This window comes from Mchenga conophoros, linkage group LG3, assembly GCF_057382185.1.
Source record: "Mchenga conophoros isolate Kocher_MC1m ecotype Shallow Benthic linkage group LG3, M_conophoros_male_GT1.1, whole genome shotgun sequence".
NCBI lineage: Eukaryota > Metazoa > Chordata > Actinopteri > Cichliformes > Cichlidae > Mchenga > Mchenga conophoros.
In genome coordinates this window covers 573,601-599,417 of record NC_140528.1, presented here as the reverse complement: position 1 = coordinate 599,417, position 25,817 = coordinate 573,601, and the positions used below count along the sequence as shown (strand labels likewise).

At 42.8% G+C, this 25,817-nt stretch overlaps 1 protein-coding gene and 1 long non-coding RNA gene across 2 annotated transcripts; both read right to left on the bottom strand.

The window, feature by feature from the left end:
* Nucleotides 1-470: 470 nt before the first annotated feature.
* On the bottom strand, nt 471-14,445 carry LOC146576921 (uncharacterized). Its single transcript, XR_014891615.1, has 4 exons — nt 14,377-14,445; nt 13,991-14,096; nt 865-958; nt 471-523 (listed from the first exon to the last, which is right to left on the bottom strand). It is a non-coding gene; the product is annotated as an uncharacterized LOC146576921 (long non-coding RNA).
* Nucleotides 14,446-21,034: 6,589 nt separating this feature from the next.
* Nucleotides 21,035-22,125, bottom strand: LOC146576920 (uncharacterized). Its single transcript, XM_085269395.1, has one exon. The coding sequence runs from the start codon at nt 22,123-22,125 to the stop codon at nt 21,037-21,039; it is 1,089 nt and encodes a 362-aa protein (XP_085125521.1). The 3' UTR covers nt 21,035-21,036.
* Nucleotides 22,126-25,817: the final 3,692 nt, after the last annotated feature.

The following is a 25,817-nucleotide window of genomic DNA, read 5'->3' as shown; positions in this document are numbered from 1 at the left end:
ATGCTGTACAGATACAATACGCTCAGTGTTCATGGTCATTTAAAAACTGGCTCTACCTGAACCACTTCAATATTTTATGAAGTCACTGAGTCGACCATTTCTACAGTTTGTTTCCTTCATTGCAGTTAGAGTGCGGCTGGTAAGGATGAAAAACACACACAGAGCGTAAATTGTCTTTGTTAGTAACAAACGTCAGCAAAGAAAAGACAAACACACAAACACTCTCATGATATTCATGAATCATTAGAAAGCATCCAAACATTCTGCTCGTGGACTTTTACCAGTCTTATTTGCACTCGCTCATCTTCATAATCATCCTGATCAATACATGACAGGGGAGGCTTTGAGGTAGGCGGGGCTCTCTGCTGATGTCAGCATGAAAGGCAGGACCAGCGTCTGCCACATGTTGGTGAAACATCACAGTACACTGGCGTGGTTTCCTTTCCAGATGTTGGACGTTTGACACTTCAAACGTTGAGGCCAACAAGAAGACACAGTTTTGGGTCGGGTTGCTGCAGGGTTTCTAACTGAGCAAAAGCAGAAGCACACAGACCAACAGGGATCAGATGCTGAGTGTTAGAGGAACATCTGTGCTGATCACTGAATGCTGCTGTGGTCTTCTTGTTGAAGTTGGCTGGTGGGACAGTCTAATAGTGATATCCTGCCCATCGGAGGAACACTTTTAAAACACATGCAATACTTTGTTTGTATTACAGTCACAGTTTATGTATTTTTGTCCTTTAAAAGTGTTGCTGTACTATAAAGTCCTATAATTTGAGGCTAAAATGGCTCAGAGAGTCTCTCTCTCAGAGGATCTCCTTTGAAAGTGGAGACGGCTTTATCCGCTGATCCACGTCACTTTACCTGGATGTTTTCTTTGAAGCTGGATGAAGACTCCTCTCCCTCACTCCTGCTGCAGCTGTGTGGTCCAGTTGGCCTCTGAGGTCACAGTCAACATCTGTAGCAGAAGAGGGGAAATAAAAGTCCCAGGTCACCAAAACTGGGAGCTTTTCCAAAATAGAGCGTAACTGGACTTTTTCAGCTTACAGGCAGATAGTCGTCTGAAGCTGCAGCTTTTTAGCTTTTTCCAATCTCTGCTCTCGGCTTCTTTGAGAACATGTCTGCTTTCTTGGCATGGGTCTGTCTGCTGTTGGTGAAGAGACTAAATCCACATACTCGCTACTAAGATCTCCTCAAGTAGTCTCAACCAGATTACAGTTTAAGAGTAAATGTCTCCTGAGAGTTTCACCTTGGGGAGATGCTGTCTGGCTAACATGCAATCATGAGCATTAATCTATGAGGTGAAAAAAGTCATTTTAAAAGCTCCAGCCACAAGTTTTTATTTCATCTGTGTTTTGGTCAGAGTCCCATCAGACCTCCAGAATGGTGTCAGAGTGTTTTCTATCCACGTGATGAGCACAGGCCTCAGGTCCAGACCTCCACGGCACCATAGCCTCTTTGAGCTAATAGGTGCAAGAAGGTTTTGTTGGGATAGGAACTGAAGAGGAAACTGACGAGGAAGGCAAGGATCTTCTTCAGCTCCTCCGAGCCGGGACCTCTTTGTGTAGGCCAGCATTGGCCAGGTAGCCCTCCAGCATCGCTGGATGGCCGGACAGTGGAAAACCTAGAGGAGTAGGAGAGAAACAGCAGCTTGGAGCATGTCTTTATACTGTTTAGTTTTTAGAGCCACAGACTTTCTTTTAATGTCATTGTTCAGGATCTATGACTGATTATGTATTTATTGTATTCCTCCATGACTGTGTGACAGCAAGTGGAAAAACCAGCTTCACCTTTGTTGATATGCTTGTAATTTTAATATTGATTAAATGGCCCATGAAATAATAGAAAGCTCATATATGAAAATGTATTTTAAGAAGTAAAATGTTAATCTGAGTACAAAGGAGTACACTCACCTTCTGGTAGATGGAGGTGTAGCGAGCGCTGGTGAACATCCAGGCCTCCTCGTAGAACTGATCACTGATTGGATCCAAAACATCGATGGAGGATCTGTGTAAGCGCTGAGGATCGTCCTGATGGACAGAACAGAAGGAGAGTGAGACAAGTGAAGATATACTAAAACAACACTGTGACATGAACTGAGCCACACACAGTTTGATTCACAGCTGATTGACACATTATTTGACCACGAGCAATCTTTTCTGGTTTGACGCCGTCTTTGTAGCCAGAAACCAGCTCTCTCCTCGGCTTCCTCCACTACACGCTTCCCCCACGCCAGTCTCCTCCGTCACTATAAAGGGGAGAGTCATGAGCTCCATCACCCTCACCTGTGCCGTCCAACGTCCCGCCACCAGCCTCCACTGCAGCAGGCCAGAGACCACACCCCTGCCACAATAAGTAAAAGTATATCCTTGCTGTACCCTTAATGCTAAATGTGCTAAATTAACCGCTGCCTTTGCCCCTTTGGGATTATTCTTATGTCACTGGATGTTGACCTTTGACCTTCACATTAGAGAGATGGGCAGACATAATTAGTGTATGAATTTTAAAGTAACAGGTAATAAAGAGTGTAGCAAATGTAGTCAGGTTTATTACTCTGTATCACACATGAGTGCCCGAGGGAGGCGGGGCTGACTGGGGAGACACAGGAAACAGAGAGACAGGGCTGACTCGACATGAAACGATGAAACGTGGGACACGGGAACAGAAACTAAACACAGGCTGAAATGAACACTGAGGGAGGGAGAACTAAGATTACCGAGAGCCTGATAAATAAGAAGAACAAAAACCAAGAAAAACAAGAGTCAAAGAAAACCAAAAACACAAAGCATTGGGCCAGGACCCACTGCTGTGACATTTATATGTGATAAAAACATTAAAAACTGCTCAGATGTTGAAATCTTTCTACGTATACTTTAGGTTCAGCTCTCCAGCCTGGCATTTGGTTAAGCATGATTCAAACATTTGATTTTGTTTAACTGGTTTTAATTATAGTTACTTTTTGTGAACATTTGTTGCAGCATTTAAAAATACATCATTTATTTTCAAACTTTTATTTGATTTAGAGCATCATATTTGACCAACGTAAATGTTTTAATTTCATATAAAATAACTGAAACAGTGAACTAAATATCTGAAATCTTTCCTTCCTTAAAAGTTATAATCCTACTTAAGTTATAGTGCAAACGCTTAAGCAACAAATATACTTGATGCTAATTAATTAATATTTCCCTTTGATGTTGCAACTATGCGGTCACTTCTGTCTTTAAACAAAATAATATTTTCCAGTTACAGAAATCATAAAGTCCAAACTAAAGTGCTACTGTTGCTATATGCATTTTATATAAATCATGGATGATGGTCCTGACATGAAGGAAGAGAAAGTTACAGGTTGCATCCTTTGACTTTGTCTCCGTGCCTTTGGGCGATTTTCAGAAGGACAGATGTTTCTGTTCAATTCTTAAATCAATTTTTTCAAACACAAACACTATTTTAAAGCTTCTAGAGAGTAAAATATTAATGATAATTATAATAACAATAATAAAAACAAAAGCTCTCAGATCCATCAAACCAAGCAGCAGAAAGAACAATAACTGAAGAGAAAACTTTAACCTTGTAGACTTCATTATGTTCCAGCTGCTCTACAGACGCTGTGACCTCGAACTTAAGCAGGTCGTAACGTATGTGCAGCTCAATAACTTCATAATCAGACCCTGTGGTATTTAGGCAGCAGAACAACTAAGAATAACAACTACAAATAATGTTTTTAGGTTTCTGTTGTACTGCAAGGTTCTGTACAGGAGAACCAAACCAAGAGCAAATATTACGTCTCATTTACACCTGAGCACGAAGAGCCATCAACATTTAGCAAATTGAATCATCTTTGTTTAGATGCAAGAAGAATCATATAGAAATGAAAAAGTAGAAATAGAAATCCAGAGCAAAGATATCCTCTAATTCAGCGTAGCACATGTGCAGCTGCTGCGATTCACGTAAGCATTCGGCTCGTCGCTGTTGCAGATTTTTCTCTCGCTGTTCTGGCTCACAGCGCTGCAAACACAAAAATAAATATCCCCAAAGGTGTGAAAGAGAGCTAATTAGTAAGAGTATTGTTACTCTCCACAGGAGTAGTCCAGCAGTAGAAATCAGTCCAATAACAAGGTGTGTAACATCTAGCAGGGTGACAGAAAAACCCAGGGTAACTTCTAAGGACCTCAACGTCTCTCTCACATTGTGTTTTTAAACATGCTTCCATTTGTCACTTCAGTCTTTACTCTGAAATACAGGAAGAGAAATCATGGCTGAAACATTTTCTCATGAAACCAGGGGTGTGGTCCAACAGTCAGTTTGGTGAGGAAGGTTCCTAACTGAGAGAAGTGACCCAGAAGTATCTGTGTAGCAGCCACAATGAATCCAGATCATGAGCTTTATTAACTGATCAAAGTCTCTTCTTTCATCTTCTGTATCATTCAGTTTGCATTGGTAATGCCCATTATTGTAATGCTTTTTTAAGACCAGCAAAACTTTATTTCACTTTGGGTTAGCTGGGATAAGTGATGGATGGAGGGAATTTTACTTCAGCCACAGAAATCCTAAACAGGAAGGAGGAGCAGAGTTACAGTGGATCACTATCCAGCAGGGAAACAAGGTTTATTTCAATTTCTTGGCCATGAGTGAGATTTACTGAGTGGGCAAATTAGGGAGACGACACCATCAGATCCCGAGCCCTCCATGTGTTAATCAAGAGACGGCTGCTGTGCTACATCCATAAATAATGAATAAATTAGGAGCTAAAGCTGAAAGGACAGTTTATTTGTACCATCTTCACGTGAACACATTCAAGAACATCACAGATGAAGAAACATTAAAAACTTCCACACTACATTGAAGGAAAGTGGGCACCAATAAGCAGAGTTCATCCTTTAACATATAACAAAATTAAAATATTCTCATGCATGATCAACGGTTAATCACGGTACCGGCCGGAGTACCGGGAGCAGTTTGGAAGAACAAGAAGACGCGGAGACTGTTCTAGGTTGTCATTCCAAACTGACTCAAAGTTTATTCTCTGTGCAACAGTTTTATAGGCAGAAGGGTTCGTGTGTCAGCAAGTTTCAAGTTACAAGTTACAACCATATAAGGAAGTTCCCCCTAGCTCTGAAAGGGGCCTTCTATAATCTCAACATACTTTTGACAGGTCCATTAAACACTAGACAGTTAGAATCCTTTAGTGATATAAGTTTGCACATGGTAGAATACTACATGTAGTTATTTGCATTAGGAAATGTTTAACCATATATACCTAAAGGCACGTAATCAATGGTGTGTGATCTTTTAGCAGGCTGCACTGAAGAATGCACTGTCCCACGGCAGGATCAATGCAGCTATGCCTGTTCCAGTTTAAGTGCCTTCTTTACATATAGATGAACTGTTGGATTTTCCAGACTAGCAGGCCAAAGGAAGTTGCCGTGGGGTCACAAGAAGAGGGAATGAAGTTTAAAACAAAGGGCATTGCAGAAACAGGGTCCTTTGTATAATATCATCAAAAACAATATCCTGTAAATGCTAACCGTAGTGCTAAAATTCACAACATACATAAAGCAAGAAAAATAGTTTTTCTTTCAGGTGGTTTCAGAAAAACAGAAACATCAAACATCTCCAAGACTCTCTTTGAAAGAACTAAAAACCTTTGTTCTCATGGTCCAATCATGAGTGAACTCCCCGATGAAGCCTTGTGTGCTAAAACATGTCAGAGTTTCAAAGGTTAAACATGAGTTTCCAAAACGTTTTGCTGGAGAACAATGAACTATTTGACTGAGTTTCAATCATTTACAGATGAGCAAAACCAGGACAGAGAAAAAAGGACAAAACTGACTCAGTAAAACAACAGAAAAGAAGATCCCATGTAGATCTGTATTATGTAGAAGTTCAGCCCAGCAACCAGTTCAGTTCAACACAAGTTTAAATGATTCTATCTGAACTCTGTGGAGCCTGATCTCAAGCTTTTTGAGTCTGACACAGAAACCAGAGGATCTTTCTGTGTCTTCAGATTCACTGTGATCCAGTGATGGGAGTGATTTCAGCCCTGAGTGATCGCGCTGATGTTTGCACAGAGCAGACAATGAGGTGAATGTTTGGGCACATTGGTAACAGTGAAACAGTTTATTAGTAACGTGGGATCGTTTGTGTGCAGAGTATGAACTGAGATTCCTGAAGCTCTTGTCACACTGGTCACAGCTGTAGTTTCCTTCCATGTGTGCACGTTCATGCCTGTTACAAGTACTTGAATGTGAGAAGCTTCTCTCACAGTGTCTGCACTTGTGTGGTTTCTCTCCTGTGTGGACTCGTTTGTGTGTTTTAAGCTGACCTTCAGTGGTGAAGGATGACCCACACTGATCACAGAGGTGCTTTTTAACCCCACTGTGAATCAGTTCATGTCGTTTTAACTCACTTGATGTGGTGAAGCTTCTCCCACATTCTTTGCAGTATTTCCGTTGGTCTCCAGTGTGTCTACGTTGATGTAGTTTTAGGGTCTTTTGCCGACTGAAAGTTTTTCCACAGAGGTCACAATGAAAGTCTTTCCCACCACCACAGTGATGACAGGGTTGAGAACTGGATCCATCTGTGTCGCTCTGCTTCTAAACAAAGACACAAAGACAGTGTAAGTCAGTCCTTCAACATTTGTATCCTGAACGTCGCCTGAAATAAAGAGCATCTCTGCAGACGTCCAACTACATTTGACTGTTTCAGTTAACACACTCAGTTTACTGGCTGCAATAACTACAATACTACCACCATAATACTACAGTAATACTAAAATCATAACTGAAAGGAAAATCTGAATAATCACTCAGAGCTGCTTTTCCATGCAGTAGAATTGCTAACATGCTAACACAGTTTAATGAGCAGAGTTGTTCCAAACAGTCAGGCTAAAATGACAAGATAACAATATAAATACATACCTCACAGTAGCTGCACTTGTAGAGTCTCTTTCTGGTGTGGATCTGTTGGTGTCGTCTCAGGTGATGTGGAGCTTTAAAAGTCTTCTCACACAGGTCACATTGATAAGGTCTCTCCTCAGTGTGGGTAAACATGTGTCGTTGTAAGTCTGCGTCTGTTGTAAAGTATTTGCCACACTGTTCACAGCAGTACACATCATGTCTGGTGTGAATGCGTAGGTGTTCATTTCGGTGCCCTCTCTGGCTGAAAGTTTTTCCACAGATGTCACAGCTGTATGGCTTAATTCCAGAGTGGGTAACTAGATGCCTCTGTAAGCTGCTACTGTGAGGAAAAGCTCTGCCACACTGATCACAGCTGTATGCCTTAATTCCAGAGTGGGTAACTAGATGACTCTGTAAGTGGCTACTTTGAGTAAAAGCTCTGCCACACTGATCACAGCTGTACGCTTTAACTCCACTGTGGATGAGTTGGTGTTTTTTTAGGGAAACCTTGAAGGAAAAAGACTTTCCACACAAGTCACAGCTGAACGGTCTCTCTCCAGTGTGGATGACCTGATGCTGTTTTAGTGAAGCCTTCAGAGTAAACTCCATCCCACACTCGTCACAGCTGTATGCCTTAATTCCAGAGTGGGTAACTAGATGACTCTGTAAGCTGCTACTTTGAGTAAAAGCTCTGCCACACTGATCACAGCTGTATGGCTTAATTCCAGAGTGGGTAACTAGATGCCTCTGTAAGCTGCTACTTTGAGTAAAAGCTCTGCCACACTGATCACAGCTGTATGGCTTAATTCCAGAGTGGGTAACTAGATGACTCTGTAAGTGGCTACTGCGAGTAAAAGCTCTGCCACACTGATCACAGCTGTATGGCTTAATTCCAGAGTGGGTAACTAGATGCCTCTGTAAGTTGCTACTGTGAGTAAAAGCTCTGCCACACTGATCACAGCTGTACGCTTTAACTCCACTGTGGATGAGTTGGTGTTTTTTTAGGGAATCCTTCATGGAAAAAGACTTTCCACACAAGTCACAGCTGAACGGGCTCTCTCCAGTGTGGATGACCTGATGCTGTTTTAGTGAAGCCTTCACAGTAAACTCCATCCCACACTCGTCACAGCTGTATGCCTTAATTCCAGAGTGGGTAACTAGATGACTCTGTAAGTGGCTACTTTGAGTAAAAGCTCTGCCACACTGATCACAGCTGTACGCTTTAACTCCACTGTGGATGAGTTGGTGTGTTTTTAGGGAACCCTTCAAGGAAAAAGACTTTCCACACAAGTCACAGCTGAACGGTCTCTCTCCAGTGTGGATGACCTGATGCTGTTTTAGTTTAGCCCTCACAGTAAAACCCTTCCCACACTCGTCACAGGTGTGTTTTTTCTCTCCCTTTCTTCTGTGAGGTTTGTCGGCCTCCTGAGAGCGCTGACTTCTGGCTCCATGTTGGTCCTGCAGTGACAGAGATACAAACAGAGGCAGTGAGTGAAATGCAGTCGTGGAACAAACTCAACCTTCAAACTCCATTAACACTAGTTTTAAACCTGAAGGTGGAGCGTGGCACCAAACACCTTAAAGGTCTCTTATCCCCACCTGCTGGTAGTTCTAACACATTACATCCAACCTGCTGTTAAAGATAATTCATGACTGTTCAAACACTAAAATCATGCACACACACACACACACACACACACACACAATTTTATAATTTAGATTATTTTGTTGTTTCCTATTACATATTTCTATAATTTGTATAGATTTATACAGAATTATTCAGTGATAATAAATCCTATGTTTGTTTATTCTAAAGGAACCCCGTTAGCTTCCACAACAGATGTTGCTCGTCTTCCGTCAACAGTGTTGGGGAGTAACGGAATACATGTACCGCCGTTACGTATTTAAAATACAAAATATGAGTAACTGTATTCCATTACAGTTACCGATTAAAAAGGTGGTATTCAGAATACAGTTACATGGTTGAAATAAATTGATTACACTGCGGTACTTTCCTGTTTCATTTTGTCGCGGGTCAGGACTGTTTGGGTTTTGTTTGACAGCTGTTGTTCCAGGCGGCAGCGTTACGGTTGCCATGGTTACAGGGCAACGCTCTCTCTCTCTGCGACTGTGTGTTTCCTGGGTGAGAGAGCACCTTTTCGTTGTTGTTGTTGTTGTGCTAAGCTAAAAGGCAGAATGCTACAAGCATAGCTCTAAAGAATGTAGCATCATGGGCAGTGTAGTCCGTGTTGCAGGGAGAATGGACTGCCATACACGTTATGGGTCTGTGAGCGAGGAGGGAGAAAAAGGGGAGTGGAAAGGTACGAGTTGTCATTGAGGAAAAATGGGAGCTGGAGGCATGTAAATATAATAATAACCACTGCAGCCAAGAAGAGTGCCTGACGAGCCCAGCTGTAAGTAAGCTATTAAGACTCGACTGTAAACCGTGTTCGTGTTTTCCTCCGAAACAATAAGTTCCGTTGGAGCAGTCTTTCAACGCCTCTCTCTGTCTCTCGCAAGAAAAGTTGACCCACACAACAAAGTAAAGCTATTTTTCGGCTACGAGCCGACAGGGACCCCGCCGTATTAGTCAGAGGTCCCTTTACTACAGTTCGGAGTCGCGGACCTTCAGTAATAGTAATAAATCACACAGCAATAGTACATTCACGTTGTTGTAAAAAGCATGATAATATATTAAGTAATCCAAAGTATTCAGAATACGTTACTGTCATTGAGTAACGTAACGGAATACATTTTGGGGCATGTAATCTGTATTCTGTAATGGAATACATTTTAAAAGTAACCTTCCCAACACTGTCCGTCAAATACTCACATAAAATATTACACAATAAAGTGGATTCAAGATATCCACATAATTTCACTCTTACATCCACAGTGAGGTTTCACAATTGTTCAAATATAAGCAATCAATAATAATAATAATAATAATAATAATATCAATAACATTGAGGCACATTACACAAATTTCAAAAACAAATCATGTCTTACAATATTTACAACAACTAAAGCTCTGTAAATCGGCTTTTAAGTGTTCATTGAAGTTTTGAATAATTCTCTAATTTTTTAAGGCAACTTATTCCACTTAAAAGTTGCTCTAAATGTAACAGTTTTACAAAACGTTACTTTTAACTCGAGCATTTACTAAGTTGCAGTTTGTTGAAAACTGTGTAATATGATGATGTATTTCATCTGGATACTGCAGCTGAGCAGAATAAATGTGGTGTGTTTAACAGAATTGCTTTCTTTAGAACTACAAGTAAGCCATAGAATATTTTAGCCTGTACAGGAAGCCAAGAAAGGTTATTATGCATTTTATCAATATTAGTATAGTATGAACATCTTCACACTAATCTGGACGCCTTATTCTGGACTAACTGAAGTCTGTTAAGATCTGCCTTATTAGCTGCTGACCAAATGATTGAACAATACTCCAGATGAGACATTACTAGTGCATTAATGACATCTTTCATAATGAAGAAGTGATACACAAAGAGCATTTCATAGCCATAGCTATGCCTTGTCGGCAGAGTTATGTGACATTAGTGATGTTTGTACTTTCAGCGTTAACTTGGTTTTAAAGCCTTTAAAATATACGCCGTTCAATAGTCGACCTTCATCTGACAGAGAATGTGATGATTTTGTGGATAATTAAAGTCAGTCATATATCCACAAACACAACAAGCTGAAAGTCAGTGATGCTGCTCGGTTTGCAGTCCTGAACATCACGGCACAAGCAGGATCCACTGCACTGTTAATGTTAGCTGTGTTATATTGCTGCCTCTGTTCGGCGCACTTTAACGTGTGTTTGAACGAGCTGACGGTTCACTCGTTAAGCTGAAAGAAAGATGCTTTAATCACAGCAGTCACACATGTGTCCACTGCACCATCTGGAACTCTTCTTGTTTACACTCGTAATAACACAAACACTAAATCCTGCTTCTCTGGTGCTGTTGTGTAGCAGTGTGTACACCTGAGACTGTCACCTGTCTGTCTGTCCTGCACTCTCTCTCTGTTTCTTTCTCTCTGATTGTGGAATAAAAGTATGAACATGTGTTTATAAGTTACACTTGTGTTTGAATCCTGCAGCTTATCACGCATTTGATTTCCATGTGTGACGACTGCAAGTGTCCAGAGTGAGGACAGACTGAGGGACCCACTGCTGCACATCATCTGTGAGGCTTTGCAGCCCTGATGATCCACCAGGACAAACTCAGCAGTGTGTGAGGAAGAGGAGGAGGAAGAGCCAGCAGCAGCTGACAGATGGAGAGAATAGACAGACTGTTCCCTGTTTGTGAAGGACTGCTAGGAAAGTTTAACATAACTGTCTGTGCTGAATCAGTCTTATTAGGTAATGTTCAAATAATGTGATCATCCCAGTGTTTTCAGTGTGGGAGAAAGTACTCAGGGCCTTCAAGTTACACACTATGAAAGGCAGCAACAAGTTTAATGTTCAGAAACCTAAAGTCTGTATCAGCAGCAGAATGGAGCTAAAAATAAATGTTGGTTTCAGTTCTATGAAGCTTTGAGTATTTTGGATCAGTAGCTGCTGTGTTTGTTGCATCATATTGCTGTAACTGTTTATATGCTTTATATATTCTGAGCTAAGTTGATCTATAGTGTTACATCATATTCTATAAGGATGTTATGTGTTTGTAGACTTTCTGCCCAGTTTGACCCATTTAGCAGAAGTCAGCCTGTTTAAGGCTCTGATATCTATTCTGTGTGACTTAAACCAGGTATGACATGGTCTGATTTTCTCACCCAATAAAGGAATATTTCATATATCAGTCTACTCTTCATTCTATCAGACACAGTTATCACATGTTACGTTTCGGTGTTGTCAGTGTGTTGTTTTTGGCGTGACTGTTATGTGTTTCCTGCTTTACTTTGAAAGTCTGTGTTATCTTAGGGTGTTCAGTTTACTTTTCCTTGTCTTGTCAGGTCTAATTTGCCCCAGCTGTGTTTCCCTCCTGTGGTCCATCCCTGATTGCTCCTTCTATGTATTTAAGCCTTGTGTTTCAGTGTGTCATGGTCGCGATCTCCCCCGTGTTGTAAATAGTTTGGTGTTTTGTTGTAAATAAATAGTTTGTTGTAAATAGATTTGTCGATACTTTCGTTTCGGGATTTTGGTGGTGAGCTTTAGTGGGTTTTTTTTGTGTGTGTGTTTTTTTTTTCTTTATTTTTACTTTTTTCGTGTTGCACTCCGGTTGCCTAGGCCGGGGTGTAACATATGGGGGCTCGTCCGGGATTGCCTTCGCTGGGGGGTCCGGGGACCGCCCCAGCCTTTGTCGTCGCTGGAGGGTCCGTGGGACCGCTCCAGCCTTCATCCGCCTTTGCTGGAGGGTCAGTGGGACCGCTCCAGCCTTCATCATCTTCGTCTGCCTTCGCTTCAGCTGTCCGTCTCCGCTGGAGGGTCCGAGGGACCGCTCCAGCCTTCATCCGCCTTCGCTGGAGGGTCCGTGGGACCGCTCAAGCCTTCGTCGTCTGCTGGAGGGTCAGTGGGACCGCTCCAGCCTTCATCGGCTTCGTCTGTCTGGATCAAACTTTTCACTTGGTGTTAAATGTTTGATTTTTGGGTGGGGGGAACTGTTACGTTTCGGTGTTGTCAGTGTGTTGTTTTTGGCGTGACTGTTATGCGTTTCCTGCTTTACTTTGAAAGTCTGTGTTATCTTAGTGTGTTCAGTTTACTTTTCCTTGTCTCGTCAGGTCTAATTTGCCCCAGCTGTGTTTCCCTCCTGTGGTCCATCCCCTGATTGCTCCTTCTATGTATTTAAGCCTTGTGTTTCAGTGTGTCATGGTCGCGATCTCCCCCGTGTTGTAAATAGTTTGGTGTTTTGTTGTAAATAAATAGTTTGTTGTAAATAGATTTGTCGATACTTTCATTTCGGGATTTTGGTGGTGAGCTTTAGTGGGGTTTTTTTGTGTGTTTTTTTTTTTCTTTATTTTTACTTTTTTCGTGTTGCACTCCGGTTGCCTAGGCCGGGGTGTAACATCACAGCTCGTACATTTGCTTTTTACACATGTATGTAAGCACTGAGCCAAATTTAGTAATGCCAACAATATAATAACTATAATATTGAACATATTATATTTACATTACCACAGTGAGATGACTTTAGTCTCATGAACAACATCAGCTAATTGTTATTTACAGCTAATCTTAAACGACTGTTCAGCACAGAAATGAAGCCCAACAGTCCTGTGGTCTCAGCCTCAGATACTCATCAAATCACACAGAGCTCATGTAGAAACAAATGAACTAAATATGTTCTCCTTCATTTCTGTCAAACAAAGCTGTATGAAACGTTCCAGCTGTTAGTATCATGGTTGCTAGGCAACCTGGGCAGCGCGACGGAGGCTAGACGTCCCATTTCACGAGCCTACGAGCCTCGCACTTCGGCCTTAGCGTCTTTGAGTACGCGGCCCTTGAGGACTTTTAAGCTGCAGAACCTGAATCGGGATACAGCCATGATGATCTCAGCCTCGTGCTCGCCAACATTCTCACCTGAGTTAAGAAGACGATCACTGAAATGGTCTCAGCAGGTCCTTTGATGACAGCAATGAAATGCAGTGGTAAGGCTTTTTGGGGATTAAGTTCGTTTTCATGGCAAAGAAGGACGATGCAGTTCATCTGATCACTCCTCATAACATTCTGGAGTGCAGGCAAAATGCTATTATAAAAACTTAAGCAGCAACTTCTCCAGGTTCCAATATTTATGCAATTCTCAAACCTTTTGGCCACGACTCTATAACCTCTTCTGAAGTTTAGTGGATATTATACATGGTTATGCTCAGGATGTGTCGGCCAGTTTCCACTGGAAACGCCTTTTGGTTAAACTGTCAGCGAGGAATTTGCATTTGCACTGTTACATTTTTATATAACTTTAATGCACATAAACAACAGCTGCTTGTTTCAGTGAAAATACATTGATGGGTTTTTAATAAAGTTGTGCAGCTGTAAAGTATTTTGTCTGGTGTCAATTCTATCGTCAGCTACATCGTTATGGCAAATGTTCAAATGTATATGGTGATAAATATCTTTGGTCATATGGTCCTGCTCTGTCTGTCACCTTCTGTGTTGAGCTCATTGTTTCCTCTGTAGTGACTGAGCTGAGTCCAAGTAGCTGAAAATGTTCCTCTGCTGCTCCGTCAGACTCTCCTCCTCCTGCTGATCAGCTGGGACACAAAACAGATCTTTGTTAGGCTCCACACTGCACTGAAGAGTCAAAGTGTCTCATATGTTCATCTGACAAGTAAAAGAACACATTTTTGTTTCCCGAGGTGGGCAACTTGTTGGAAACAAACACAAAAGGTTTGAGCACTGATACCTGCCATTGCTGCCATTGAAAGATGCAACGCCAGCAATGTGGATTGTCAAGACTCAAACCAATCATCAAGCAAAGACAACAGGGATCATTTGTTTCCGTTATTTAGCATTCACAGCATTTGTAGTTGCCTTCTGTGCAGGGGAAGTCCACGCACACTGTGTGGTACCGCCATCCGCAGAAGGTGCACTCAACCTCTGTAAGAGAAACGAGATTGTCTGAGACTGAAATGATATTCACTAAAGAAGTGGTGATTTGTAAAACTTCACATTTTGATCCGGGACGTACTCTGCATGAAAACAAGCGCTCACTCTTCCTGCTCAACAAATGACAAGGGCGGAGCCTTATACCACGTGATACAGAAGCTGTGCCGTGTGATGCTAAAATTAGCAGGGAAACAACAACGGAGAGCACGTCAGGGATGACGAGAAAGTGACAGGAGAAAATCCGTCCCGGTCAACCACCCAAACATCAATAACGGGAACCTTATACAGCGCTTCCCTATACACGTCGAACTCCCGCAGGCACAAAGACATTACGGAGGCTATCACTTATCACCTGACCAAAGATATGGCTCCATTAACACTGTGCAAAACGAGGGATTTAGGAAAACCGATCAACACCCTAGACAAACGCTACACAGTGCCGTCCCGCAACTATTTTTCTATTGTTGCACTACCTGCTCTGTACACGCAGCGTCGAGCAACGGTGGAGACGGAATTTCAAGCAGGACAACATTTTGCTGCAACAACAAAACGTGAGACATTTGTTGTTTTATGTTTATTTATTGTTATGAGAGAATCATGATCTCAATTCTAAGCCAAAAAATCATGATTCTCATTTTATGCAAAATCGTGCAGCCCTAACATTAACACAAAACTATTGTTTCACCAGAGAAACACACATGAAGAGAGAGAGAGAGAGACAATAACAGCTACCAAACAGTCGTCATAATTCGTCACACAATGAGAAAAGGACAAATCAACAAGTAACAATGACTAATTAATATTAAAATCTGTAACATAATGTATTGTTTGGAGTTTAGTCTGATTGGTTCAGGATGAGCTGCCATTATCCAATCACACGTCTGCTTACCTGCATCTTTTCTCTTTTTTCTAACCTGAGCACCTGATGGCTTTGAACTTTTGTTGTCCATCTTCCATTGGTTTGAATTTTGCGCTCCAGTACAAACCCGAGGATCAGCACAATTAACCTAACAGATCTACACCTTAGTTCACAGATTCACTTTGTCTAAGGTTGATTTCTGGGATTTCACACAACCCAGGATTCAGATCGTGAATCCATGATGGGCTTGGATTTACATCATCATAAATGAAATGTGCTCTACTTGGAAGCAGCCGGCCCCGCCCCTTTTGACGGGTTGTGTGAGACTTTAAATCATCAAACTGTAAATTATAAATTTAAATTGTTATTGATCCTTTACCCAGAGTCCTAAAGTGTAGATTTATTTCTTACTCTTCTTATATTTATTGTTTGTTTACTTGCACCGCTGTAACTGCAGCCTCGTCGTCTCGTCTCTCTATATGCTGGACTGTCTGTAGCGGAGATGACAATAAAGTTTACTTTGACTTCAGCAGTGCGCAGGCGCACCGAGGGCTCTCGCGCTCACTTTATAGAATTTAGAAAAAACATCGGTGCAGATTATAAGTCTGTATCATAATATCTGTTTGTTGTGTTGTTTTTATTTTGTTTTGCGAGTTGGTTATTAGATGCCGCTCCAGCCAGCCAGAGACTCCCCGCCGCCCCGCCCTCTCCTCCCTGTGCCGCCAGCAGCAGGCGCACCTCGCAAACGGAGGGCGCCCTTACTCCCAGCAAATGGCTGATAGAAAACCGATCGGTGCCTACGAATTTCCCAGTATGCGCTGGCATGACGTCGGGGAAGCATGGGTACGACCGATTCTTTTATTTTTTTCTTGCCCGTGATGCCCCCCCCCCACCACGATGCATTCTATTGGTTTGCACACTTACACACACCCAGCTGTGGTTTCCTGTTTTGCTGGACTCTGGAGAGCCCCGCCTTTAACGCTCTTCTCTCACAGGAGAGCAACAGAAAACTTGGAAAAACTCCAGATTGACTGAACTCAGTTCAAAGTTACCTTGACACCTTTAGATGTGAGAGGTAGTGATGGTCCGCTTGAAGCTGACGTGTGTCAGAAAGATCAACGCGCTGCTTCAGAAGCACCGTGTCGAGGCTTGATTCGTTTGGCCAGAGTCACGTGATCAGTGACGTATGAAGCTTCGTTTAGAACGTACCTTTTTAAAATCGAACTTTATTGAAACACAATGAGTATACAACATACAAACAGATGAAGTTTACAAAAGAACAGAACATGAACATACAGAACCAGGAGTAAAAAAATGATGATATGAGTAGGCGAAAAAAATCAACATATTGTAACATGCAGTGGAGATGAAGCCAGCCGCAGAGGTGTGCAGGTGGATAGCGAATGAGCAACAGCTTCTGACTTTCCAAAAAGTACTCATTTATTTACAATATCAAAAATAAAAGTGCTACCTCTACCACACATTACTAAAGAGCACACTAGTCCGCGTACACACGGGAGCATCCATTACAAGAGGAGTGCGAAGAAGAACAAAAAGGGGGTGACACCAGTTGTGAGACAGGAGGCGCCGCCATGTGGTGATACACTGCATTACAATAGCAACTGTTACATAGTCCCCCCCTGGTGAGAAAAAGGCTGTCCTCAGCCGTACACAGCTGAAAAAGCACACACCACACCTAACAGTACCCTATACATAGAGGTTACAGCTAAGATTGGTGCACACACACACAGGGCAAAAGACCATTTAAAAATGAAATTGGTGAAAATAAGACAAATATGTACAGTGGAAAATCAGTTTTCTTAGTTTTTTTCACTTTTTTCTTTTGTTCTTTTTTTTTTCTAAGTAAATGCCAAGAATGAACCTTAACGCACGAAAGAGCCATAAAACTGGATTAAGTAGAGCAAACAGAAACATCTACATATCATGACTCAAAGTAGCAATGCAACAAGACAGCATCAAACAGATTTAACCAAAACATTTCACTTCAGATCAAGCCTGGTTGTGTGAAAATCATTAGTCCATCTTTTGTTGCTCCAGCCAGACGTAACTCTGGGGCAACGTCTGGGCCTGAGATTGTAATGTCCACCAGCAGCTGGGTGCTGGACAGATCTGGGTGAAACACTCTCTGGAACAGCGCCCACACCAGAAGAAGAGTCAATGTCCGGTAAATCAAAGGGGAATGGCTTAGAGTCAATGTCAGTGTCTGCAGGGGGGCCAGGGTGGGCCTGAGAGTCAGAGTTCCGACCCTCTGCGGTCTCTCTCTCAGCAGGCAATGAAACAGAATGTTCTTTGGAAGTGAGAGAGTCCCAGGTATGGAACGGTTGCATGTTCACAACATGATAAACACCTGCATCCACACCGGAGTCCACCCAAGTGAGCCTGTAATTAACATCACTGAGTCTCTGAGATACACACAATGGTCCCTGAAACAGTGGTGCAAGTTTAGCAGTAAAGTTAGACTGAGCGTCTGACCTGGGGTGCGTCTTAACTCTCACAAGGTCACCAACACGAAACGTGGCATGTCGATGTCTCAAGTCATAGTAATGTTTTTGTCTGTCATGGCTATAGTCCAAAGCTGCTTTGGCGTGGTTGTGAGCTTCCTGCAGGGAGGCTCTCAAAGTCTCAGGGTAAGGCACACCCGGTTCATCAACACCTGCTGTAGAAGGCTGAGTGATAAGGTCAAGCGGGGTGTCTAACTCACGACTATAAAGCATCATGGCAGGAGTCATACCTGTACTGTCATGGGGGGCGGTGCGCAGAGCAAAGCAAATCTGAGGGAGAAACTTGTCCCATGATGTGTGCTTATCACCTACATAAGCGCGGATTGCAGTTTTCAGAGTCCGGTTGACGCGTTCAGTAGCATTTGTCTGAGGGTGATATGCCGTAGTGAGTCTGTGCACCGAGCCTAAGGCAGAAACAACCTGTTCAAAAAGCTCACTCACAAAAGGAGACCCTCTGTCAGAAATGAGGTAAGTGGGTGTACCACGCCTAGCAAAAATGTCAGTGACGAATTTACCAGCTGCTACCTGAGATGTAGCTTCTTTGACAGCACTGGCTTCAACCCATTTAGTCAAATAGTCAACAAACACGATCAAATAAGCATTACCAGTGGGGGTGCGGGGAAGTGGCCCAACAAAATCCACACCCACATACTCCCAGGAGTTCTGGGGGACAATGGGAACCAAAAGACCGGCTGCTTTTTCTGACTTGGCTTGGTGAGTTGGCACACTGAGCATGAAATCACATAGCGTTTCACATCAGCTGCCATTTTGGGCCAGAAAAACCTAAAACGCAGTCTAGCCAATGTCTTAGAAACACCCAAGTGACCTGCTGTGGGGTGGTCATGGTAATAGTCCAGCAAGGTGCCTCTCATGGAAGTAGGGGCAAACAGTTTCAGCTCTTTCAAAGGGTGCAAAGCACATGTGAACTTGGGTTCTCTGTGATACAAAAGAGTCATACACAACATACTGTAACAAGGTGGCATTGTCCGAGCTGTTCAGAGAGTCTGCTTCAATGTCTCTGAGGAGTGGACCTGTGACATGATCGTCTAACTGCAGCTGTCTCAATTGTGAACGGTCAGCCAGAATGACGGGGGGCAGAGTACGAATGTCCAGGCTGCCCATAACAGCATGATCTGGTAAAAGATCAGTTGGCCTGTCACAGGTCAGAGGCAAAGGGTTGCGTGACAGTGCGTCGGGAACTTTGTTCTGTGCACCAGGTTTGTGCACTATTGTGAAATCAAAGTCCTGCAAACGAAGTGACCAGCGGGCGAGTCGGCCCGTTGGGTTTTGACGAGACATGAGCCACCTGAGACTGTTGTGGTCAGTGAAGATAGTAACATGAACACCTTCAACATATGGGCGGAAGTGTTCCACAGCCCATATCACAGCGAGGCACTCCTTATCTGAAGTGCAGTAGGGGAGTTAAGCTTTGTGAAGGGAGCGACTAGCAAAAGCCACAACGTACTCACGACCCTTGTCATCCTTTTGCATCAACACTGCCCCAAGACCAATGTCACATGCATCGGCGTGAATGGAAAAGGGACGGTTGAAGTCTGGAAATGACAGGATCGGGGCTGATGTGACATGATCCTTCAAAGTGTCCATGGCCCTTCGACAGCTGTCGTCCCAGTGGAAAGCATTGTCCTTTCTGGTGATGGCGTGAAGAGGTTCGGCATGGCGGGGATAGTTCTGAATGAAGCGTCGATAATAGCCAGTCAAGCCAAGGAACTGACGGACGTGTTTCACTGAGGTTGGGGTATCAAACTCCTTAACCGCCTTTACTTTGTCCGGATCGGGCTTAACACCTGATGATGTGATGCGGTATCCGAGAAAGGTGAATTCATCGAGGCAGAATTGGCACTTTTTGAGCTTCAATGACAAGCCAGCAGCCTGGAGTCTTCCCAGCACCTCCTCAAGATCCACTAAGTGCTCTTCAAAGGTAGGTGAGGTGATAACAATGTCATCCAGGTAGACTGCGCGCGTTTTGTAAATGAGGCCAGCAAGCACAGAGTTCATGAGTCTCTGAAAAGTTGCAGGTGCGTTGCAGAGCCCAAAGGGCAGCACCCGAAACTGGAAGAGACCGCAGTGAGAGATGAAGGCAGTTTTAGGCTTCGAGTCCTCTGCTACAGCAACCTGCCAATAGCCTCGCGCTAAGTCCAATGTCGAGACAAACTTTCCTCTTAACAGAAAGTCCAAAGACTCATCTACACGAGGCAGGGGATAAGAGTCTTTTCGGGTAACTTGGTTGAGCCCTCGAAAGTCCACACAAAACCTTGGTTCCGTGGCCGCTCTATTTACAATGACTACAGGAGCTGCCCAAGGGCTTGTGGAAGGTTCAATGATGTTGTCCTTCAACATTTGTTGCACCTGTTCTTCAATCACACGTTTCTTAGCAGGTGACGTGCGATAGGGTGGGAGTTTGACAGGTGTTGCATTGCCAGTCTCTATGGCGTGCTCAGTGAGAGCCATTCGACCAAGTTGACCATCAAACAAGGAGCTAAACTTGCTGAGCAGATTTAGTAAAGCATCCTTGTTGTTCTCTGAGAGACTTGCTTCAGACAGTTTGGCTGTTAAGTCTGAGCGAACCAAGTCCAAAGACATCAGTGTTCCAGGTGAATGTGAGTAATCATTTTGAAGGTCCTCTTCATTGTCTGCAAGTGGGCAGGGGATGTCCTCAATGTAGACTGTTCTAGTGGGAATGTGAATAGAAACAGAAGCTCTTGCCATAAAATCCATTCCCAGAATGAAAGGAGAGGACAAATCTGGTATTATGGCAAAACGCTGGTAAAAGTTCTTGTTCATGAATCCAATATTGAGACAAATAACACCAACAGGGATACAGGGAGCATTATTGGCGAGGTTAACTGCAGGACCATTCCACTCACTTGTGTTTCTAGGGTAAGAGTCATTTACTTGAATGAGATCTGTTCGTACAGCCGAGAGGGAAGCACCCGTGTCGAGGGTAGCATCCACAGATGAAGCATTGAAGTTCACTTTCGTTCTTAGTGGGGTATTCCAGTGGACTTGTGAAAAATTGTCTTCCAAGTGTCCAAGACTGTGTCCACCCTGTAGTGAATCGGGCGTGTGAGGCTCCGTTAGTAACTGGGGGAAGGTTGGCCTCTGTGAAATGTCCTCCCCCCCCTGTAGTTTCCCGAATGCCTGTATTGTGGCTGGGATGTGGTGCTGACCTTTTCATGGCCAGGATCAGAGGGGCCAGAGTGCTGGCAATGGCTGGACTGGGCCATGCCTAGCGGTGTTCGAGGCTCGTTGTGGCAAATGAGGTTGGGTGTTACAGTTTGGGCAGGTGCGTGTAGTGAACCCTGGCTGAGAGCATTTGAAGCAGTAAGGTTCAGGCTTATAGTTGTCTTTGCTACATAAAGCAGGCTGTGGTCTTTGTGGTCCAAGCACTGAGTGAAGCTCATGAGCGCGTAGCAGCAGGTCCATTACAGAAGTGACATTAGCGCCATACAGGGCAACTCTGTATTTTTCGAGAGCATGTTTACTAATTAGGTCAATTCTGTCTTTTTCAGGTGGGGGGCTCTTCAGTTTGTCAAACTCACTCAACATGTGGGCGACAAAGGTTGGGAGCGGCTCGTCCTGAGCCTGAACACGATCCAAAATTCCTCTCAGGATGCGTTCTTGGTTGTCGGAGGGCAGAAAAACTGTCTTAAACAGTTGACAGAATTGAGCCCATGATGTGATGTGGGAGCTCAGTGCCTTGAACCATTTCCCGGGCTCTTTTGCAAGAAAGTGTGGCAGTTCGTTTAGCAATTGCCCATCAGTTAGGTTCAATGAGGCTTTGTATGTGCCAACTGCATTTAACCAGTCCTCAGGTTGCACTTTTCCGTCCCCAGCATACACAGGAGGCTCCAGCTTTGCGTGATGTAAAGCTGCCGCAATCACTCTGGAAGTGCTGCTGAGTTCAAGTGAGTGAGATGGGAGGAAAGGATTTGTAGGTTGAAATGGGTTGCTGGGCAGGAACGGATTGGTACTGTTGGTGGGTTCAGTTTTGTCCATCACATGAACATGAGGTGTCGATGTGGCCATTGGGAAAACAGGAGACTGTGGGACTGCAGGAGGGGGAGAGTTTCCTGTTGTGAGTTGGTCCCACTGCCTTAGTAAACTCTGCTGTATGTTCAGTGAGTCACGTAAACAATCACTAAGCTTATTCACCTCAGTTCTTAACTCCACCACTTGTTGGCTAAGGCTAGGAGTCACATTTTCAACTATCTGGCACATAGGTAACGAGGTAAGTTCCATGTCTGAGTCAGAGTCGTCTGGGCAATGTGCCATTGCGATTTCAAAAAAATTAAGCCGCTCCAGGGCACAGCACAGTTATTGATATAGCAGTAAAAGAGTCAGTTAGGTCAGACTAGAAAGACAAAACTGCAAAAATGCGTTCAAGATTAAATTTAGAAAAACCACATATAAAATTTCGCCCAACAAATGAAATTAGACTGGAGTGATCAGAACCATGTTATTACAATAGCATGTCTGCAACACTAGAGCTCAATGCAAGATTAGTTTTAAGTCGTTTTGTTATACTGAGCCGAAGACCAGCACCAACGGTTGTAGTCAGCCAAGCTATCACTTACATGTGCTACAGTCAGTCTCAGCAGAGGTAAAGGGGAATGAAAAGCCAGCAGAAATGTTCATGTCCAGGCTCTCCACAGAAGAATTAATCCTTAGAAGACGAAACCAACAACAAATAACAAATCCACGGAGTCCATTCGCGTCGCGGAGTCAGCTTCTCTCTTTTTCTTTCTCCCAAGCGGAGCAGCAGCACACCACGGTATCCAGAAATTAGTCGGGTCCCACCTGAGCTGAGGCTGCGGCCATGGCTGGAGAAAACGTCCGAGCGTCCGCAAAACTGGGGGGATTTCCGAGACAGTTCACGTGCTAGAAGAGAAGAATCCTCGGCGGGATGCAAAAATCGTCTGAAGTCCAAGGGGAAAAAGTTCGGGCACCAGTTGTAACGTGCAGTGGAGATGAAGCCAGCCGCGGAGGTGTGCAGATGGATAGCGAATGAGCAACAGCTTCTGACTTTCCAAAAAGTACTCATTTATTTACAATATCAAAAATAAAAGTGCTACCTCTACCACACATTACTAAAGAGCACACTAGTCCGCGTACACACGGGAGCATCCATTACAGGAGGAGTGCGAAGAAGAACAAAAAGGGGGTGACACCAGTTGTGAGACAGGAGGCGCCGCCATGTGGTGATACACTGCATTACAATAGCAACTGTTACAATATAAATATTGTTCTGAGAGGCTTTTTGTTGGTTGAGTCTGAAATTGATTGTATGTACAATTCATATCCTTATAAAACGGCAGAAATATGGTGTTTTATTAATAAACTTACATTTATGGATATAAAATAGCTAAAAGTATTAACAATTTTTTTTTATAAAAAAACATTTATCATTCTTCCTGGGGAACTTAAAGAAAAAGAATAAAACATTTTCCCATCGTAAAGAAAACTCCCTTAAACTATAGACAATAACAAAACTGCTAAATTCTTCCAGAATCTCTGTGTAGAGGAACCAAAAGAGATGTGCCACAGTTTCTGGATGATCCCCACAGAAAGTTCAATTAGTATTTATGTCTCTTTTAAATGTTACCATATAGTGACTGGCTGGGTAACATTTATGAAGAATTTTATATGAGATTTCCTTCACCTTGTTCACAATTAGATATTTATGGGATCATCCAGACTGTCTTCCAGGTGATATCTGGAACATGTCGGTTCCAGTAAGATATTCTATATATGGGAGAGACATGATATCTTCTTGGAATAAACTACGTATTCTCTTATTGCTGTTACCAAGTTCCTGTGAAAAGCAGATTTTTCCCACTGCTGACTCAGCTGGATCAGGGAGAGTGACTGAGGCAGATATTGAGCTGTCAGTGTTTTTATATAACATTAAAGTCCCTGAGGGTATGGCACCAAGCACCATTGAGAATTCCCCAACACTGTTTGACAAGTTTGACGAGCATCTTGACTTTTGGTCTTTGGATATTAACAGTCCTGGATATGTGACTTCTTGTTTAACAGAAATGTTACAGAGAGCATTTGCAGTGCAGCTTTTAATTGCTAGTAATTCAAATTTTTTTAGATTTCGACATAAAGCAGATGCCTCAGAGAAATCACTAATAACACTAAGGGCTGGACGGATTTGATTTGCATTCTTCAAGAAGAGTGTGGTGTCATCAGCTAGCTGGCTGATGATGAGCTCCTTATCAGCTGTGCTGATTCCTTGTATAACAGGTCAAATCTCGGGGTGGAGTCTTAATCGTTTTAATTGAGCTATTGCCATTCGTGTACAAGGTTTTGATAGCTTTACAGAAAAATGCCAAATTTTTCCAAAGAGTGGAAAATAAATTGATGTTCAATTGTATCAAAAGCCTTTTAAAAATCCAGGAAGAGAATGAAGCTATAGTCAGATACCAAATCAGAGTAATCAAGTAGATCTAAAACCAGTCTCATGTTCTTAGAAAGGTGTCTGTTTCTCATAAAGCCTGATTGTGTCTCATCGATAATTGTGTCCAAGAACTCTTTCATTCTGTTAGCAAGTACTAAAGCCATAATCTCATAGTCATCATTGAGCAGACAGATGGGTCTCCAATTATCAATAAGAAGTAAGTCTTTGTTTGGCTTTGGAATAAGTGTTATGAGACCCTGAGTAAGAGTAGGAGGGAGGATGTTATTCTCTACACTTCCTATGAAAAGCTGCAGTAAGAACGGCGCCGGGAGATTAGAAAATGATTCATAAAACTCTGCAGTTAAACCATCTGTGCCGGGAGATTTGTTGGCCTTAAGTGCAGAAATAGGATTACAAACGTCCTCCACAGTCAGAGGGCTGTCACAGTGACTTCTATCTTCCACAACAATAGTTTTTAGGTTTTTAATATTATTGAGAAACAGCGTTGAGACATATATACATTAGGGGTGCAACGATACACAAAATTCACGGTTCGGTTCGATACTTTGGTGTCACGGTTCGATATTTTTTCGATACAAAAAAATGTTCATGCATTTTTAATTTGTCATTTATTAAAATTATAAATATATATTTTAACTCAAAAGTACAGTTTTTAAATTTAACCCTAACCCTTGTGCGTGTTTTTTATTTTGACAGCGAATACGCACCTGTGGACCACTTATGTGCAGCCCTGGTTATATAGCTCGTCATATTGCAGCCACAGAAATTCTTTTGTCCATGAAACCATAAAGCTGCACTTTATAGTCTGATTTGTCATAACTTCTCCGTTTTGTGGTAAGCTTTTCTTTGGCTGTCACTTCTTCACCCTGACCTGTCTTATTTGGCTCAGCAGAACTAAAATAATATAAAATATATATCATATATCCTGCTGCTTTTACACACGCACTCAGCGATTCTCTGCGCGATCAACCTCTCATATGTTTAAGCTGCGGGAGATTTCACTTGTCATGTTTGCATAGTAAGCTAACGATTAATAAGACGATGTCAGAGGAATTGGTGCACAAATTATCATCACTCACAGATCAGTTCTGTCGCTCTCTATACACAGTTCGCGCGATTGCAAAGTGAAAGCAAAAAAACAAGCGCAAATTCAAACGCGATTTCAATATGTCACATATTGACAGTGGCTCACCGATGCCAATGACATAATTACCCAGCTACATTTCTGAAAGAATGCAAAAGCATTGACATATATTTTTCCTTCCTACAATAGCCCGACGGGCAGGGCAGAGATAGATTTTGGTACCCCGACTGAAAAAATCGCTAGCCCCGGGACGTCGGGCTAGCGATATTGCGAGCCCTGTATCTGATTGAGGAATCACTCATCTTGGAAAAGAGAGTTTATTACAGAAAAATGTCTCTTTCCAAAATAAAAGCTATACTATCCGCTTCTTCTGGGCTATATTCTCAGCAGCATATTAAACATATCAGGTCTCCATAAGGAGAATCATGTGCTAACAGCCGTCTAAATGACTCGGCT